The 19,455-nt window shown below is 35.8% G+C and overlaps 1 protein-coding gene across 18 annotated transcripts in view; it reads right to left on the minus strand.

Annotated features, from left to right (window-relative positions):
- Positions 1-527: 527 nt before the first annotated feature.
- LOC134541789 (transcriptional repressor CTCFL-like) overlaps positions 528-19,455 on the minus strand; it is a 92,948-nt gene continuing 74,020 nt past the window's right edge. For 10 of the 18 annotated variants that reach the window (XM_063385531.1, XM_063385502.1, XM_063385489.1 and 7 more), the window contains exons 12-17: positions 14,062-14,202; positions 11,244-11,465; positions 8,183-8,320; positions 4,852-4,993; positions 3,755-3,870; positions 528-974 (exon numbers count right to left, since the gene is read on the minus strand). In XM_063385531.1, coding sequence (XP_063241601.1) covers positions 909-974; positions 3,755-3,870; positions 4,852-4,993; positions 8,183-8,320; positions 11,244-11,465; positions 14,062-14,202 — 825 coding nt within the window. In that variant the 3' untranslated portion in view covers positions 528-908. The remainder of the gene's footprint in view (positions 975-3,754; positions 3,871-4,851; positions 4,994-8,182; positions 8,321-11,243; positions 11,466-14,061; positions 14,203-19,455) is intronic. The other 8 variants (XM_063385582.1, XM_063385575.1, XM_063385553.1 and 5 more) reach the window with 1 other exon arrangement.

Consider the following 19,455-nt stretch of genomic DNA (forward strand, 5'->3'; position numbering starts at 1 on the left):
CCATTTCATACATTTCAAAATTGTGTATGTTTAAAAATTCTCAACTTTAGCAGGCTGTCCAACAAGAACATGAGCATGGTCAACTTACAAATATGGTATGTCAAGTAATTTTAAATCTGAGTGCCTCCACTCAGAAAACATAGGAGGGTACATAGGAAGGTAAATATTATGCATATTGTAATTAAAACACAATTTTGACTACTAACTGATAATGTAATAACTGATATTTACAAACCAGCAAAAGAACCAAATCATATAAATGCATAAACAAAGCTTCATTAAACAGTGAGAATTTTCAAATAAAATAGGTAGTCAAAATTATATAAAATACAATTGATAAATTTACAATGATGTAACTTTTTGTAGGGGATAGCTAAATGACACATAACTTTTAAGAATAATGTAAAAAAATAATCAGTTTTGTATAAATATAATGTCACGCTGCATTCAACAAGTATAATAAATGAGCTTGCACCTATCTCACAAACACGTACAAAAGAATTTTAACTCATACGAAAAAATCCAACTTAGAAATACAGAAATCTGTTTTATCACATCTTTCTCACATCTTTCTCACATTCACATGTCTGTAGGCAAGCACAGTCAAGAAACACACCCACACAACATGTGTAATTTGTACAATCACTAATCCGAAACGACTTCGGACAAAAATACGAAACCACAGCACAACATTTCTTCAAAACTTATTGTTTTTCAAAACACTATTCGCACACTATTTTCATTGATACAGCTCGTCGACAGGCTGTATTCACGGTCATTCATAGAATGTGATTCTGAAAACTACACATTACTCAAAAATGCAAAGAAAGTTTTGTAACTGCGAACTTCGCATGTTTCAGTTTCAGGTCACGTTTGTTTCAGCAGACTATGTCCATCATACAGCCACTTCATTGGTGGATCGCTTCCAGTAGCTGGATGGTTGTCTTTGCTGTTTCATCATCGTCTGCCTCATCCTGGGGACCAACAAGCCACGTGACAACTAGGAAAATATTCCAGCCAGAATCTATCAGCTGGATTTAATTATAATTAAGATAGTTTCATTTTTTACCAAATATGAACACATGAAACATACAACACTGTAAGAACAAAGAATTTGTAAACAAAATAAGGGAGGGGAGTGAAGGGGAGGAAAAGTAATAAAAAAAGTGGGAAAAATAGTGAAAAATTAATACATAAAACATTTAAACAGATGAAATCAAAAATTATCTAAGTCTGCTTATTTTGCACACTAGGTGGAAGTCATGTTTACCAATCTCCTGACTAAAAATAGGATTTTCTCCTAGATAAATATTAACATCTTTAATCAAGTTTGACTAACTGTGGCCTTCCATTCCACTGATAAAATGTGCCTTAACGAAAAGTTTACATCTAACTTTAATTATTATCAAAAGTTGTTTTAACTTTTTATTGATACTAAGCTTTTACAGTTGTTTTATGGAACAAAGTTTTTTTCTTGAGATACCGTATGAAAAATTTTATTTGTAAAAAATATTGTTTCAAGCTGATTGTTTTTAGGTGTTTCAATTCTAGGCATTTTTGATTATTTGTTTCAGCCCTTAAAAAATACACTTTAGTTTAACAATTTTTTTTCTATAGTTCTTTGGAGACTTGAACATTTAGCCAGTAGTGGGTTGCAAACAAATCCGTGCCACTGTGCATGAAACTGCCACTGCAAGTGATGGCGGTGAGGACGTCAGCACTCAGCTGTTCGTGGACAGTGCTGCACCAGACCTCAGGCTGATGGCAGGTGGTCTTAGAACTTCTGTGTCAATGACTGCAGAGCCATGCTGTTAGGTGATTGAAGTAAGTCAAACCAGCTCTGTTTTAAAATGGTATCAGGCTTTTAATGGAAGATTCACTTTTAACTTTTACCCCCATTGGAGTGGAACACCTACAATTTAAAAGCAGGCATGATATTGCAATTCTCCAAACTTAACAGCCGTGTCCCTATGTTGTTTTGCAAAGCAATATTTCTGCTATGGACCCATTTCTGATAGAATTTATCAGATGGAAGAGTCTGGTCTCTGATGAACTTTACATTTACTGGGTTTATTTTGGCTGGTTTTTGAAGGCACATTAGATGCGATTGTGGTGCGAATTGAACCCAGAATTTACACTCTGTTGTGTCAGTAACTAAAGGATTAACAATTCAGTTGATGATGTTATCCACTATTTCCACTGCTCTAAATTAGACCAATTTCATATTGATACTTTTCAGGTACTTTATTATTTTTTGTGATAATAAAGCAAGATTTATAAATTCTTAGTAAGAAGATTGTATACATTTTGTCATACTGTTGGAGTAGCATAGAATAAAATTTCCTCAACACTATTTTAATATTTTTTATTACATTTACATTATCAAATATTATGTTAATATTTTACTTGAATTCTTTTGTATATTCTCCAAGTTTTGGTAGCTACACCTCCTTTCATAAGATATGTTTTGAGAAATTTTAATACAAGATAAATAATGTCATGCTTGTACATTTAATGTTACCTTAAATATTTAAATATTTTTCATAAATATTTTATTATACCTTTTGGGTGTAGAACATTTTGGCATCTAGTTTAGCTCATAGCCACAATAGTATGTTATTTATTATTTGGTTTACTTGTGATTTGTTGTACAAACTTATCATTCTTTTAAACTCTGCGACTGATTCAAATTTTTTTTGTAAGCCAAATTTTTGAAATATATGAATTATTTTACCTTACATTGTCCAATTGACATTCCTTCATGAAGTTTTTTTTTAAAAACATTTAAAGATTTTTGAAAATAGTTCCTGTTCCGCAGAGTTTTAGGTTTTGTTAATAAAAATTAATTTTCTTTTCACATTTGTTAGTGTTTATTTTATTTTGAAATTACTTCCGGTTGAGAGCACGATGTCTAATTGTACATATGAGGCTACTGAGGGTGTCAAAATAAGTTCAATATAACAGGCCGCATCTTAGTCTAAATACAAAAAATAACAAGACACTGATTTTGCTGTTGTCTATAAAATTAGAATTCAAGCAACAGTATTATTATAGAGTTATGGTTTATACTGTTAAATTATACCACGAAAGTGCAAATACAAGAAATGAGCAGCAAAATTTAGACTAGCAACTGTTTCCAAAGCAAACAAAGCAGCTTACATATAGTTGTACTTTTTAAGTTCTAAAAACCACATATAACTCAAATTCAGTGATGAATTAACATGGAAAATGAGCGGCACAATCCAGAACTCAGGCTGGAAATATAGATATATAATATTAGCTACTTTATATTTTACAGAGAAATAACCACCAAACAATAGCATAGACATTACTATGTGCACTGGACAAGATAAAATAAGTAGAGCTGTATAGAGCTACAACAGAAAATATGTAATACAAACTGACAAGTTATTCTGTTTTATAGATCTATACATACTGGTAATCTTTTTTTTTGTTTCAGTTTGTAAAATTAATTTAACTGCAGTATTTTTTTACAACACTGTAAAGATATTTTATGTGTGCAAGAATACTTTCAAGTTCAAACTATAAATAACACTTATATGGTCTAATCATCATAGGTAATTCATTCTTCCAAGAACTTTTAATTACAAAGCATTGCACACAGCCAGCAGCACAAACATTACAAAGAAACAATCTCTTCATAAAATCAAACATTTGGTTGTTGATATTCCTCTGAAATAATGATACTAAATACATACCAATTATATAATATAATTAGAAGTTAAAAACTTACATCAAATCCAAAACAGTTTTTCATGTCATTTTCTGTCTCCAGTCTTTTTCGTATCGCTAAGGCTTCTTTTCTTGTTAGTTTCCTCTCACTCAAGGTATGCATGACATCATCCACATCTATAAAAAAGATTATGATAATGAACATAATGTTACTTTACCTTGCTGCTTCTTGCTCTCTCAGCTCTTCAAGCTATCTATATAATATAAATATTTCAAAGACAAAAGGCTATGAGGGATTTTCATACCAGTAAATTAAAATAAGTATTTACAAAACCAAATACTTTTTTCTTTACTCTGGAAAATAATGTTAGGTTATCCATACAAAACCAAATACTTTTTTCTTTACTCTGGAAAATAATGTTAGGTTATCCAAGTACACAACACAGTATATATACAAAAATAGACAAATTCAATAATTGAGACACATACAAACTTAACACATAACAAGAGATGTAACATAAAACACTGAACATTATCTTTATTAAAATCTGTACTACTTCCAATTAGATTTAATTAATATTTTATCTGTGAGGTAGGACATAGGTTTCTTAACCAAATTAAAAGATTTTTGATCATAACATTACATATAAAAATAGCCAACAATTTTTTTATGGAAACATAGGCAAATTGATAGAAAACAAGCATGAAAACTATCTAAACAAAAATATAATTTACATGTAACTTAAAAATTAAGCATACACATACATCTGTTGGAATGCAATTAATTGTTAAAAATCATTTGTTGCCAAAATAAGATGTGAGATAGTATTACGTTAATAAAAATACATCACTTAAAATAAAAGGTACAACTACTATTTTTCATTTCTATTATTATAAAATATATTTATTTTTTTTAAATGTGCTTTTGATACAAATGCATATTTTTCTTATGCTAAAACGTTTTCTTATGTCAGCACACCGCTAATTTTTTTCTTCTTTTATATACATATTCCTTAGTGCACAATTGCTTTAGCAATCTCAAACTGTTCTTATCCTTTGTTTCTTCATATAACTCATTTTAGTTTCATAATGTTAAACAAGCATAAACATTTACACATCACTTGAAGAGAACTTTGTCACCTTGGAGAAAATACTCACGAAAATACTCACGATGGTCAGGCGTTATGTGGTGCGAGCCCATAAAACCCTCATCATCGCTGTCGTTCGTCTGCAAGTGGCCAATGGCGTGTGTAGTATCACCCGACACAACTGCCACCGCCTGCTCACAGCCGTCACCATCCTGCACCAGCAACAAAGACACACATCCACCGGTGAATCAGGAGTAACTGCGCAGGCTTACATCACAATCAATACAGTGAAACCTCGTTAATATTATCCCGCTTATTACGAATGACTCGTTAATATTACCTATTACTATTTCCCCGTGAAAAATGCCCATTAAACACAATGAAGATTTGTTTGGTTAATACAAAATTCTCGTTATTATGTATAGTGAACAATAACAATTCCCTTCCGTATAAACAAACAGTCATGTTTACCGTTTAATATGAACCAAAGATTACCACAAAGATACGGCCCCGCCTGAGTGTCCAAAGTGTGTTTTTAACTCTTATGTTTTCAAAATTACTCGTTCGTGTGTTCGATATGTTCAGAAATCACTCGCGTTTGTACAATATTCGATATATCGAACTTCACGTGGGATTGTATTTACGTTCGATTTTGTACTTCCTTTGTATACATGAATCTGTGCCGGACCAATAAAATCAAAATATATATTACGCCTAACCCGTTTAATATTTGTGTACGTTGTAATGAAAGTTTAAGTGAATTATCTCGTGAGAATTTGATTAAACTTTAGAATTTGTACGTACACACATAAAAATGGAGGCAAAACGTAAACGCAAGGAAATTGCATTGAAGACGAAAATTAAGATAATAAATTCAGTTCGTCAGGGTGAAAAAATGAAAAAAGAACTTTCTGAAGTGTTTGGTATATCAAAATCAACCTTAAGTACAATTCTAAAGCACGCAGATAAAATAGAAGAAGCGGTCAGGAAAGGTAGTAATCAAACTAAGAAAAGGATGCGCGTCGGTAAACATTCCGAATTAGAGGCCAAACTGCTGGAGTGGTTTCATCAGATGCGCGCCGCCAGAGTTCCAATTTCCGGGCCTATTATCCAAGAAAAGGCTGATCAGCTGGCACTGCGACTCAGAATTGATGATTTCCATTGCAGCAACGGATGGCTTCAACGCTTCAAAGATAGGCATAATTTGGCCACAAAAACCATTTGTGGCGAATCTGCAGCTGTCAACCAAACAGCAACGAGTGACTGGCTTCAGTCAGTACAGACCATCGTAAGTAAATTTGCACCACATGATGTGTTTAATATGGATGAAACAGTGCTTTTTTACAATCTGTTGCCCAATAAAACTCTAACCGTAAAAGGTGAAAACTGCCACGGCGGTAAACACAGTAAAGTTTGTCTTACAGTTTTACTATGTTGTAATCAAGATGGCAGTACTAAACTTCGACCCTGGTTATTGGCAAGTCTGCCAAGCCAAGATGTTTCAAAGATGTTGCAGCAAAAAACCTGCCAGTAGATTACGAGGCAAACAGTAAGGCTTGGGTCACCACAAAAATTTTCCAGTTGTGGTTGTTAAAATTGGACAGGAAAATGGCGACTCTAAATCGCAAAATTTTGTTATTGTTGGACAACTGTGCTGCACATATTGCTCATGGTATGAAGTTGGAAAACATTACCTTACTCTTCTTGCTACCAAATACAACAAGTGTGACACAACCACTCGACCAAGGTATAATACAGTGCTTCAAAAGAAACTACAGACAGCGCTTGGTGAAATACCTTATCAGGCAGTGTGAAAAAGTAAAGACTGAGCTTCCTAGATGGTCAGTTTTGGATGGTATCCACAGTATAGCCATGTCGTGGGACAGCATCAGCCAAAAGACAATTGTGCATTGCTTTGCAAAAAGTGGTTTTGGCCAGCAAACTGTTGAAGAACCTGACTGTGATCAACCTTTAGAGGATTGGTAAGAGTTAAAAGAACATGTGCAAGTTGATAATGACTTCAATGAGTTTGTTCATATTGATGACAGTGTGTACACCAGTGCAAGATTAACTGCAGAAGATCTTGTTGGTTCACGAGGATTACAGGAAACACCAAGGGCTGACACTGTACAATCACTTTGTGAGGGTGGTACAAGTCAGGATAATGATGGTGATGATGACAATGGTGAGGTAGTGCATAAACTTCCAAGCAAAAGTGACACAATCAGTGCTTTGCGTACACTGGAAAATGTACTTGCTGCAAGTGATGTGCCAATTGACTTGATTGCAGGATTTGAGAAGATATGTTCTGCTGTAAATTATATTTACAGAGATAAGTGTGTCCAAAAAAAAATTAATAATTTTTTTAAACCTATGTAAATATATCTTGCATACTTTGCATAAGAATTGCTATACACTCAACAGCAATTAACTGTACGGTAAATGTTAATCATTTTTGTCAAAACTTTGGAAACATATTAAATAAGAATACATATATACGTATATGTATACTAATTATCAGTCTGTTATAGTGTATTTTATTAAAACTATTAAAATTGCTTCTAAGTGTATTTTGTTAGTGTGCATGTCAATATCTGGCTTCTATTACAATAATAATATTCCACATTTTTAGTGCTCTGACATGTAGGAATTCAATATTTCTTATCGAGTTCTTATTCTACCTATTGGCTCAAGAACCTCATTAATATGAACCTCGTTATTACAAACTAAAATATTTTACTCCCCTTCAGGTTTGTATTAATGAGGTTTCACTGCATATGCATCCATTTTAAGAATGGGTCTATATTTTTCCATAACGCTGCTTATTCTAGTGGTCTGATGGCCAAAATGTCAGGTTTAAATTTCATTTGAAAATTTACTTCCTAGGTTCAGAAATGGAGCTCAGTCCAGAGTTGTTTAAAGTTTGGAATGACAAAATCCCCCAAATTTCGCATGATTTACGGACCATAAATAAAGAATTTTCCACAACCTCCCAGCGCAACGTGGTGTCAACACTTTTTCTGGGGTTTAAATAAGTGGTTACAAGTGGAGTAGCATCTCGATTAACTGAGTTAATGTGAACAGCGGCAATCTCAGATAAGCAAAATCTTGGATGACATGGATATATAATTAGAAAATCATCATGGATTTTAGTTGGCTCATTAGTATAATTTATCGGGGTAACATTTTCCCAGATTTTCTTCAGTGTAAATTCTTTCACATCACTTCATGATACACTTATCCAGTAAATGCATCAATGAGACTTGAGACTAATTTTATTATCAATTTTGACAACGGTTAGATCAGTTTTAGATCCTCAAGCAAATGTTTCAACAATATTTGCTGGGAACGGCAATCTGCTCGGATCTAACGGAACCTCTGGCAGCACCACGTGACATTACCTGCAGCTGTATAACCTCCAGGACGACGTACTGCTGGCCATCTTGACCTTCCACGGACATCATCTCATGGTCCGTGTCCTCGTCCTCGTCGTCCTCATCTTCTCCCGTCATCACCTCTACCTGCTGCCCATCTATGATCTGCAACATGCCAACTGTACTTCAAAAACAATCTTACAGCCATCAAGACATCTCGAACTAATGAAAAACTTTTACAATTCTAAAACTGAAAGACAATAAGGCCTGTCTACAACAGTTCCATCCTGTGGGTAGTCAGTGTCCTCATCCTAATGTGAATGACAACACCTTGTCGCATGGGAAACTGCCCATTCTACAATTGCAATATCCGAATATACTGATTCCTAAAGTAGTCACCAGACTGCAGTAAATATACAATGCCAAAGTAAATGTTTTCAAAAAATGTAAATGAGTACACAGCTACTATGGACAGCACTAATCATAATCTTGTCTAGCCTTCCAATCACACCACCCATTCCTTTCTGTTACCAAAAGACACAGATTGGGATCTAAAGTTCAAGATGACCACGGTATTCAGACCACTGTCCACACCATCCTTGACAGAGGGTCACGTGGATCGATCAGCGATCAGTATCCGTGGGACATCATTTGGGACATTGCTATTGTAGTCGGGGCATGATATTCCTCTGGTTTCAGTACATCAACAACTGATTTTTTTTTTGTTGGGAGTTCCGTCTTGTCAAGATTTTATTACAGAGGGTTGATTCCCCCCTAATGCTTCTCCAAAAACAGCTTTTACAAACATTTTCAGAATAATAAATCTTTTCTGAAAAGTAGGACATCTAATGCAGTTTACCGCAAACAAAAATTCTTAGTATTTTTTAATGTCAATTTTTTATGCTTGTTCATATTGCTGCAACATGGTATTCAGGGGTGACATTTGATTGTGTTAATTGTTTTGCCTTTTTTTTTCTCTTTTGGTCCATGATTGAGTTACCCTGCACAATATTTATTTCATATCTTAACAAGTTTTTGTGAAAATTTGCTGCAAGTTCGCGAGTGAACAATAATAAAGTATACTTGTTGGGCTGGAGAACTCTAAGTACATCTCATTTTTGCTGTATTTCTCTTTCTTGTGCCCACGATTCGTTTCGGCATAAAGAAATGCTATTTTAGCTTCTTAAAAAAAATTCATTCAGAATTAGGAAATAACCCTTATTTTTAAAGTTGATCATATGAATTTTGTACAGTGGTAATTTGACGACCAATATATAAGGTGCCTGCCCTGCACGATGTGGTCATTTAGTTGAAATTTGCAGTAGAATCGTCAATGCAAGGCTAACGACTCTTTTTCAAATATGTGATAACGGGTCCTATTTACTCTGTCTTCGCTTTGCAGCTTTCAGCTCAGTTCCGGGAATCACTTCAGGTAGGCTCGGGAAGGGTGTGTGTTGGTTTACAAACGGGAGAGGGGGAAGAGGGAAGGTATTAGGGACAGTACAGTTGCGCCTAAAACATTGTAGCCGGACATATACTAGACTTTCTGCCAAGTAATATGGCCTTAATATAATAAATCTTTAACTTGGTATTACATCAAAAACATCAATACTTACGTTAAATTCTACAAGGCATCATTGAAAAAGAAACTTACTTACCTTTTCCCGTACTAGATTTTCATACAAAATTTGTGTCTACAATACATTAAATAAAATAAGAGCATTTTTGGTATAGTTCTTAAAAAATTTCTGGCAGAAACAGTGCAAAATTAGATTTAACATCACTTTATACTTGTTCTAATGATAAAATATTAATTAAAGCAAGCATCTTGCGAAAGAGAAAACACTTGTGAAGAATTCAAAGGAAAGAGCCCAGATTGAATGGAATAACTATTGTTGCTTGACACTCCTTTCATTTACTGGTGGATAGGGGTCACTGGCATCAAAGTAAAGTGGGGCTGTCTTTTAAGAATGGTCCAGGTGGATGACGGATACCTTACTGAAGATTCCTGAGTGGTGTCGGGGGAAACGGGGGAATTACCTCAGACAGGCATCCCCAGATGGGATCCTGTGTAGGTGGCTGTCAAGGTATTCTCGTGGAACAACTATCTACCCTATGGCTTTGCTCTACCCTATGGCTTTGCTGTGATTGTCTTCTGGTCACCTCCTGAGGGCAGGGGGTGACTGAATACGAACTGGTGCAGGAAAGAATGTGAAGGGTGGGCTAGGGATAGCCATGCTCCATCTCCGCTCTGCTGGAGAGCCGTTTCAAGCTTTCTTGAAGACCCAGGTTCTCCTCACCTCCCCAGACCCAAAATGAGCACTTGAGAATTAGTTTATTCACCGGATGAACAGGCATGTGACAGTCTCCACTTACACACTGGTATGGAACCGAAACACTTCCTTTACTAATTAAATACAGCCTGTAGTTAGACAGGTCCAAGGTCTGATTATAGTCTCTCATCACCACTCTAGTGTTTTTCTCCGCTCGCTAATATGGCTGGGGCCGGACACTCCGGTCGCTACTATGACTTGCGCAAACTCTTGATACTTTTCGCACTGGATGTTGCAGCAGGTGGTCAGACATAGGTCCTGATGGCTCAGCTGCTGAAGCTGAGAGTAGCGTGGTGAGCTAGCTCTGCTGCCTTGTGGTGTCTCCAAAACACCAACTGGCTATGCAGGGCCTACGACTAACATATACCATTTCTGACGGCTGTGAATTACATAGGAAAAGGTGGGTTTCTTCAAACCCCGGCTGCTTCTGGGGAATTCCAGGCCACTGTGGTGCCGTGCGTATTTGGGTTGCGTGGTGGGAGAGAGGTGGGCCGAGGATAGCGGCCGGTCGGTGAACTTAAGCTGCTTCCACAGCCTTCAGTGTGGTTGCCCATGGCAACCTGAGACACAGGCAACGGGCGACGTGACTGTATGCAGATGGCTAGAGCTATCTCGTTCACCTGCCGCAGCTCGCACGTGTGTTAAGGAAGAGAGGGGCTGACAATTTATTGACCAAAGGCGTGTGCTGCAAATCACACATCACTATATAGGTACACCAGAAAAGCTCAACAAGCAACGAACAGGGATAAAAATACCTGAATCTTCTTTTGTCGCCCCAACTTGAGCGCCATAGCTTTCTCGTGGGCGGAAGACTCCGGATCGTGGACGGCCATGTGACGTATGAGGTTTCCTTTGTGTCTGAATGCCCTGCCACACTCTGGACACTCGTGGGTCTTCTCTCGCGGCTGAGGAGGAACATAGTTGGGGTTGTGGTAGAGGTTTTGGTGCCGCCTCAACAGCTGCTTCTGACGGAATGACTAAAAATAAAAAATAAAAACCAACAGGGCATGAGTAGTTGGATTAAATTCTTCTATTCCAACCTTACTTTTTCAGATAATTTATTTACTCACACACAAAAAACTGTTGTTGATGAAAAAAAATATATATATTAAATGTGATTATTTTAATGAATTCACAATATTTAATAAATAAAGCTTTAAAAATTTAGAGCAATATCTTTTAGTTACCTGATAAGAAAAGAACAGCCCCAATACAGTTTTTAACAACAAAGTATGTACATAAAGGGAATATGCAGTTTTTTGGACATACACCATTGCAGTTTTGCACTATTTGTCATGGAATAAATTCTGCAAAAATAATAAATAAAAAAAGTCACAGAAAACAAGACTGACTCAGCTGATGTCAGACAAAGGGAACCAAAGATGAAACTAAACAAGTATTAAGGACAACACAATGACGACAGCACGGACAAAAAATTTAATCTGTCTCGTCGTTGTTAGCCCACTGTGCTCGTCTGTGTTGATATATTATTTTTTCCATGACTAAGTTCTATCAACGGAAATCTTGTGCTGCATGATATTTATATGTTGAACATTTTTTGTCTGTGCTGTTGTCGTGTTGTCCTAATACTTGTTTAGATTCATAGTTTGTTCCATCTGTCCGACATCTGCTGATTCAGTCTTGTTTTCTGTGATTTTTTTTTGTTTTTGTTTTTCGGAATTTTTTCATGACAAATAGATCAAAACTGCAATGGCATATGTCCAAAAAACTGTATTAAATAAATATTCCCCATTGCATAAATCATTTAAAAAATGTATAAAGGGAATGCACTAGTTATTAACGAAAAGAGAGAATGAGTTTGATTAATTATTATGTCTATTCTTTAATCTTTGGTATGTTTAAATTTATGAGAGATGCTTAAAATTACCAATTATGTAATAAATATTTTTTTGTTTTGATTTAGTTCATAGTATATACCCAAAAGTTATAATGTAAAATTATTTTAATAAAACTAACTTTAGGAAAGGTTAGAAAACATTCACACATATAGAATGAATATAAATGATCAGTACACTTTCAAAAAATCATAATTACTAAATGGTGTGGACAATTTATCTGACTTCTTTCAGCCAATAGAGAATGCCAGAAAGTTTTTTTTTACAAATATTTTGGATTCATTTGTTGCAGGTTACCTTCGCTAGTGTTTATAATGGTGCTTATTGCATAGCAGATGAGTATGTGCGTGCTCAGTTAGCACAAATAGAGTCAGTAACTGTTGTACAACATGAATTTCACAGACATATTAATGCAAAACCATCAAGCCGGTCATCCATTTAGGCCTGGTAAAAGATGTTTACAAAGGCAAGATTCGTGGTCGGCCTTCTGTGTCTGAGTAATATGAGGACAGCATTCAAACATCATTTTAGCATACCCCACGGAAATCAACTAGGCGAGCAAGTTGTAAACTGGAGATGCCCCAAACAATGGTATCAAATTTTTGCGCAGATGCTTGCACATGAAACTGTACAGACTCCAGGTGGTCACGGCACTCAAACAAAATGATTACAATGCATGTTACGCTGCATTATGCTCCGAGGTGCTAGCGAGGATCAATGAGAACAACCTATTCATGGGGTTAATTTTCAGTGACGAAGCCAAAATCCACACAAATGGCAAAGTTAATAGCCACAATGTGCGTTCTTGGGGAACTAAAAATTCTCATGTCACCACTGAGATCCCCTGAAAGTGAAAGTGCCATTTCGAAACAGAAAATTTACCAGTCATTCTTTTTCATAGAAAAAACTGCCACAGGTCATTCCTACCTCGACATGCTTACCTTGTGGCTTCCGTCTTAATTGAGAGATGATTTAAACAATTTCATCTTCCAACAAAATGGTGTACTGCCTTTCTTCCACTTGGCTGCAAGGGAACACCTGAACACACATCTCCCTGGGAGATGGCTTGGTCGTGCAAGTGTTGACGATGTGGTGTGGGTCAGATGGCCACCGCAATCACCAGACTTAACCCCATGCGATTTCTTTCTGTGAGGGTATGCCAAAAACAAAGTATTTGTGCCACCTCTGCCGCTATCTTTGCCGGATCTGAGACAGCGAATCACAGTGGCAGTTGAGTCCATCACCGCCAACACATTACACAAAGTGTGGGAAGAGTTTGAATACCTCCTCGATATTGCTGTGTAACTCGCAGAGTCACTGTAACTTGTAAAAAAAACTTCATGAGGGATTCTCTATTGACCGAAAGAAGTTTCAGGTAAATCCATCGCACCGTTTAGTTTTTATGATTTTTTGAAAGTGTACTGATCATTTGTGCTGAAGCTATACATTAATCTTGCACAGTTTAGAGAAATAATATTACAAGAAATTTCCTGCAACTGAGAATATTAATAAAAACTGAAATTAAAGTATTAAAAAGAGTTTTACTTTTTGGACCTGATTATTTAGTAAGTGTTACAGAATCTTTGATTACTTCAGGTCAATTGTAGGCCATATCCTGTCTGCCATAAAGCTTTTTCCTTCTGCATAACATTGCAGCAAATTGAGACTTCTGATACTACAGAGTATATCATACATAATTTTTTTTTTCATTTCTTACCTGGTCACACTGATCACACTGGTATGGCTTCTGATCCGTATGGATCAACATGTGTGACTCTAAATGCCTTTGCGATATTGATGCGTAAGGGCAGAGATCACATTTGAAACACTTCTCACCTTCGTGAGATTTACTGTGTATCTGGAAACAGAAAAAAAAGTCCATGTGCTGTAAAACATCACCAAAAAATTCAATGGCAGCACTGCATTTTATCATTTAGTATTATTTTCTGACAAGCGTTATACCTAGTAACTTACGTAACAGAACTCTACTATTTCAGTCAGTTTACAAAGCATGTTCACAACTCATAATGCTGAACCAAAGCCACACAAGATCACAGTTAAACCTCATTAGTAATTATAGTGACTACTTACATGGTCAGAACAATTGTCACAATAGTAAATTATGTGCAAATATTGACAAATGCTAATAGTATTCAAGCAAATAATGTATTAATCTTATTCACAACAAAAATATAAGTTCGCAGTTTTAAAAAATTTAAACAAACTTGATGTCGTTTGACTGTTGGGTCATCCAAGTCTTTGTTACTGTTATATCATACGTCTGGCAAAACAAGAACATTTCTGTTTTCGACAGTCATGTCAAAGTCGATTCCACAATTCCTCAATGTACTTCATTCCCAAGGAATTTAAGGATTGAGGAATTGTATGATCAGAAATTGAAGCCTCAAAAACCAGTTACTGAATCTAAGCAGTTAACTTAGGAATGGTTTAATGATATATTTTTCCATGTAGTTAATATCCTTTATAGTTTTAATTTTTAACCTTGTAAAAGGTGGTCTCAAAATAGGCCATAAATATTATTTTAAAAACATTTTGCTACTACCATCATTCCATAACAGTTAAGCTTTCCTGATTATTGCATTTAATATGTATTGTATTTTATGCTTAGTTCTTAAAAATAGATGTAATACTAACCTAAATGATTAATGAATCTCAATTAGTTGAATTGGGAATAGAAAATGGTATTGGCATCAGATTCAAGAATAAAATAATTGTGGTATTGTGACATTCCTAGTTTTCAAGGGTTAGTAGGTATCAATTTTTGAGACAAATATACTACTGATATACCGATATTGTGCATGGTGCATATCAATAATACTGACGACAAAAGTTTAATCTATTCACAAAAATTAAAGAAGCCACATTTAAACTTTACAAAAAAAGTTTTTTGTTTTATCTGCATCTCATTTGGAACTACTTGATAAGAATGTGCAAGTGAAAAAAAAAAAAAAATTGTTGTAATGGCAGGAAATGTCAGAATACCATTTACACATTGTACAATAGGTATTTAAGAAAAAAAATATATCAGCAAGTCATATTGAAATCTTTATCAGATTCTGGCAACACAGGAAAAGAAATTGTTAGGAAGGCACTTGGAGCTGCTGTGAAAATTGTGGGTATGTATGATTGGCAAAGGAAATTTAACTAACTGAAATATAAAATAATAATCAACTATATTAAGTAACTCTCTGAATGTTACACAGCTTTTACATTTATATATTGTTGGAGACAATATACACAGCAAACCCTTACAAGATAATGATATTCAATGATTCAGAAGATGTCTGGCTATTGAAATAAATGTTAATAATATTTCCTCAGATTTATTTTGCAAAAAGCTACTGAAAATACACTTTGCCCTTGCTATAAGTAACAACACTCTGTGTCACTTTTCTGTATAGCATCAGTATCAGTACTTTAGAATCTAAATTTATTTGGCAAATTACTTCTGATACCCAAAACATCAACAGATACCTTGGTATCAGTACCGAAATAGAATTTAACTAAATTTTTGGTTAAAAGAAAATTAAATTTTTTTGCTGTTGTAACATGCTGAAACTTACAGTAAGGCAATTAAAAATATATTTTTTAACAATATGTGTATACACATTTATATATATATATACATATATATATATATATATATATATATATATATATATATATATATATATATATACACATACATACACACACACACATATACATACACACACATATGTTAAGTTGGTTTGTGTACGCTTCAAAAACTCAAAACATTCTGCACCGATTGAGCTCAAATTTTGACACGATATACAACCCGCTTCAAAGATGGTTTTTATTTATTTTTTGCATCAGTTACATACCCACAACCGCAAAAAAATAGTTTTTTTAACAGTCAGCAACCGAGCCATCTGCCCGAAGCGAGAGGAGCACACTCTATACTAAGCTAACGAGAACCGCAGTTACGTGTGAAATATTACCTGTTCCCAATTACAGTGTTTACTGACAAAAAAAAAGTATCCACAAATCGTAAGTTGAGGTAAGGTTTTGAATGACAGATGGATAGAAAATATTAATTTTTTATAATTACTATTTAACTATTTTATTTAACGAATATTTTACTTATTTATTGAAATTAATTTATTGAACTAATTCTATTAATTTTTAACAACGTTTCAATACTGTCATGTGTCTCATTGTTGTCGAGCTGCAGCTATGAAAACCATGACAGATAGGTAAAAAAAGTTTAATTTTTTTTGGCCTTTTCAAAATGGAAATTTTTTGTTATTAAACTTATTGTACTATCTCTCATGGTTTACAACCAAGAGCTGTGAGAGCCATAAGAGGTAATAATCTTATCCCTTCTTTCTATTCCAGTGAAAACCAAATTAATGCCTAGCAGAAAAACGAATTTGGGTCGTCGCACTCGCCACACAGAAGGTTCCAGAAAACGTCTTTCGAATATGATATAGGAAGAGCAGGGATCTGTATGAGAGATGAACAGACTAAGCACCATCCAGGCGCGTAACACGTAACCAGCAGAGAGATGAGCAGCCAGGCTTGAGGATGCACGATTGCGAACACGGCAGTTGCGTTCTGCAGCAACAGATTTAGTTTGTTCTCAACGGAATGGACGCGAGGCGTCGAGGATAACTGAAACACGTACCCAAAGAACTTCAGATCTCAATCTACAATACAATCGTCTTGCATTCCGATACAATCCAGCTGTTGATTATAGTTCAAGTCCGCACGTTGTCATTGGCCAGATGTGTCATGTCTGTACCTACTGCCAGGTTCTAAAATTCAATAATGAAACGAAAGGGATGTGTTGCGCTGGCGAAAAAATCTAATTGCCTCAACTTGAAGCACCACCAGAGCCGCTAAAAACTCTACTTGCTGGATCTACTGTTGAATCGAAGAATTTCCTATCGAACATCAGGAAATATAACTCTTGCTTCCAAATGACATCGTTTGGTGCGGAAATTGTGAATGCTCAATTCATGCCAACTTTTAAAATCAAAGGACAAATATATCACAAAGTTGGCTCCCTGCTCCCATTCCCAGGTGGTTGCCATAAATTCCTTCAAATGTATTTCATCGGTGATGATAGAGATGAAGTCGATGCACATTGTGGAATACATACCTCGCTAAGAAGATCCATCATTTCACAACTACAGGAGCTCCTTCACGAAAAAAACAATTTAGTGCGTTTGTTCAAAACGGCCATGGATATGATGCCATCAGATACCCAGAAGATTGTCATTAACGCCCACAAAACGCCCACTGGAGAACATGTACAGAGATATAATGCTCCAACTATAGACTAAGTAGCAATTGTCATAGTCTGAGATCAGTTCCAACCTAGAGATATTGTTCTCCATCGAAGAAACTATCAATTGATAAACGTAGCAGAAACTCACTGTTGTTACGATGCTTTGCAATATCCAGTTATCTTCTGGGATGGTGCCGATGGATATCTTTTCAATGTGAAAATGATAAACCCAGTGAATGATGCAGATATCAATAAAAAGTGCAGCGCAATGAACTTTTACGCCTATCGCTTAATGATTCGGAAGAACTAGGACAATTATATTTTGAAATGCCGTCAGTTGTTTCACCAGTACATTGTGGATATGCAAAAATTTAAACGGAACGTTTGCTGTTCCTTAGTTCGAATAAGACCAAACTTTGCTCTGTTGAATACATCCAATTTCGAGATGCAGCTGTGAATGACGGTAATACAACCAACATTGGAAAGCTAACTATTTTGCCATCTTCATACATAGGCAGTCCACGTCACATGTAGGAATATGCTCAAGATGCAATGGCATATGTTCATCATTACAGGCGTCCAGACATATTTATCACCTTCACATGCAATCCAACTGGTACGAGATACAGCAGCTGTTACTTCTTGGGCAATCACTCATGGATAGGCATGATATCACAGCACGTGTTTTCAGACAAAAGTCTAAGTCGCTAATGGATTTCATTATGAAACCTCAAGTGTTTGGATCTGAGTACTGCTGGATGTATTCAGTAGAATGGCAAAAGAGAGGATTGCCTCATGCGCATGTACTAATCTGGCTCTACGATAAAATAACTTCAGACGAAATCGATGATGTGATATGCGCTGAGATTCCACGGGCCGACGTCGATAAGGATATGCATGCAATGTTATCAAAAACATGATATGCACGGACCATGCGGTACACTAAATCCGAATTCACCATGCATGGTAGACAGGAAAATGCTCTAAGCAATATCCTCGAGCATTCACAGCCAACACAGTATCAGGAGATGATGGCTATTATCGGTATAGGAGACGATCAACTGAAGATAGCGAGAATTTAGCAACAACTATACACATGCAAAATGTTGATATTTATGTAGACAACCGTTGGGTGGTCCCATATTCGCCTCTGTTGTCAAAAACATACAAACCGCTCATAAATGTAGAATATTGTAATTCTGTCAAATCGATTAAATACATATGTAAGTACGTGAATAAAGGCAGTGCTATGGCAGTGTTTGGTGTGCAACCAGAAAATAGTGACAGAAATGCAGTACGAATTATCGATGAAATTGCACAATACTAGGCTGGAAGATACATAAGCAGCAATGAGGCTGCGTGGCGAATTTTTTCATTTCCCATGCATGAACGCCATCTAACTGTGGTTCATTTAGCAGTACATTTAGAGAATGGACAGCGTGTTTATTTCACAGATGCAAATGTGCAGCAAAGAGCCCTTAATCCCCCTGGTACAACTCTGACTGCTTTCTTCACCTTATGTCAGGAAGACACTTTCGCCAGAACTCTGATGTATTACACGTGGAATATAACTAAAAAAGCATTCATACAACGCAGACGAGGTGAGTCAGTCGACGGTCAACCTGGCATTTTCAGAGAAAATACAATTGGCAGTCTTTATACAGTACATCCTAATCAAGATGAATGTTTTTTCCTTCGCATGCTGTTGGTAAATGTGCCTGGTCCTAAATCTTTCGAGCATTTGAAAATTGTTGACGGCGTCACACATGCCACTTTCCGCAGTGCGTGTCAAGCTCTCAATTTATTAGAAAACGATAAACGGTGGGATATATGTAT

Source organism: Bacillus rossius, chromosome 1 (genome assembly GCF_032445375.1).
Source record: "Bacillus rossius redtenbacheri isolate Brsri chromosome 1, Brsri_v3, whole genome shotgun sequence".
Classification (NCBI taxonomy): domain Eukaryota; kingdom Metazoa; phylum Arthropoda; class Insecta; order Phasmatodea; family Bacillidae; genus Bacillus; species Bacillus rossius.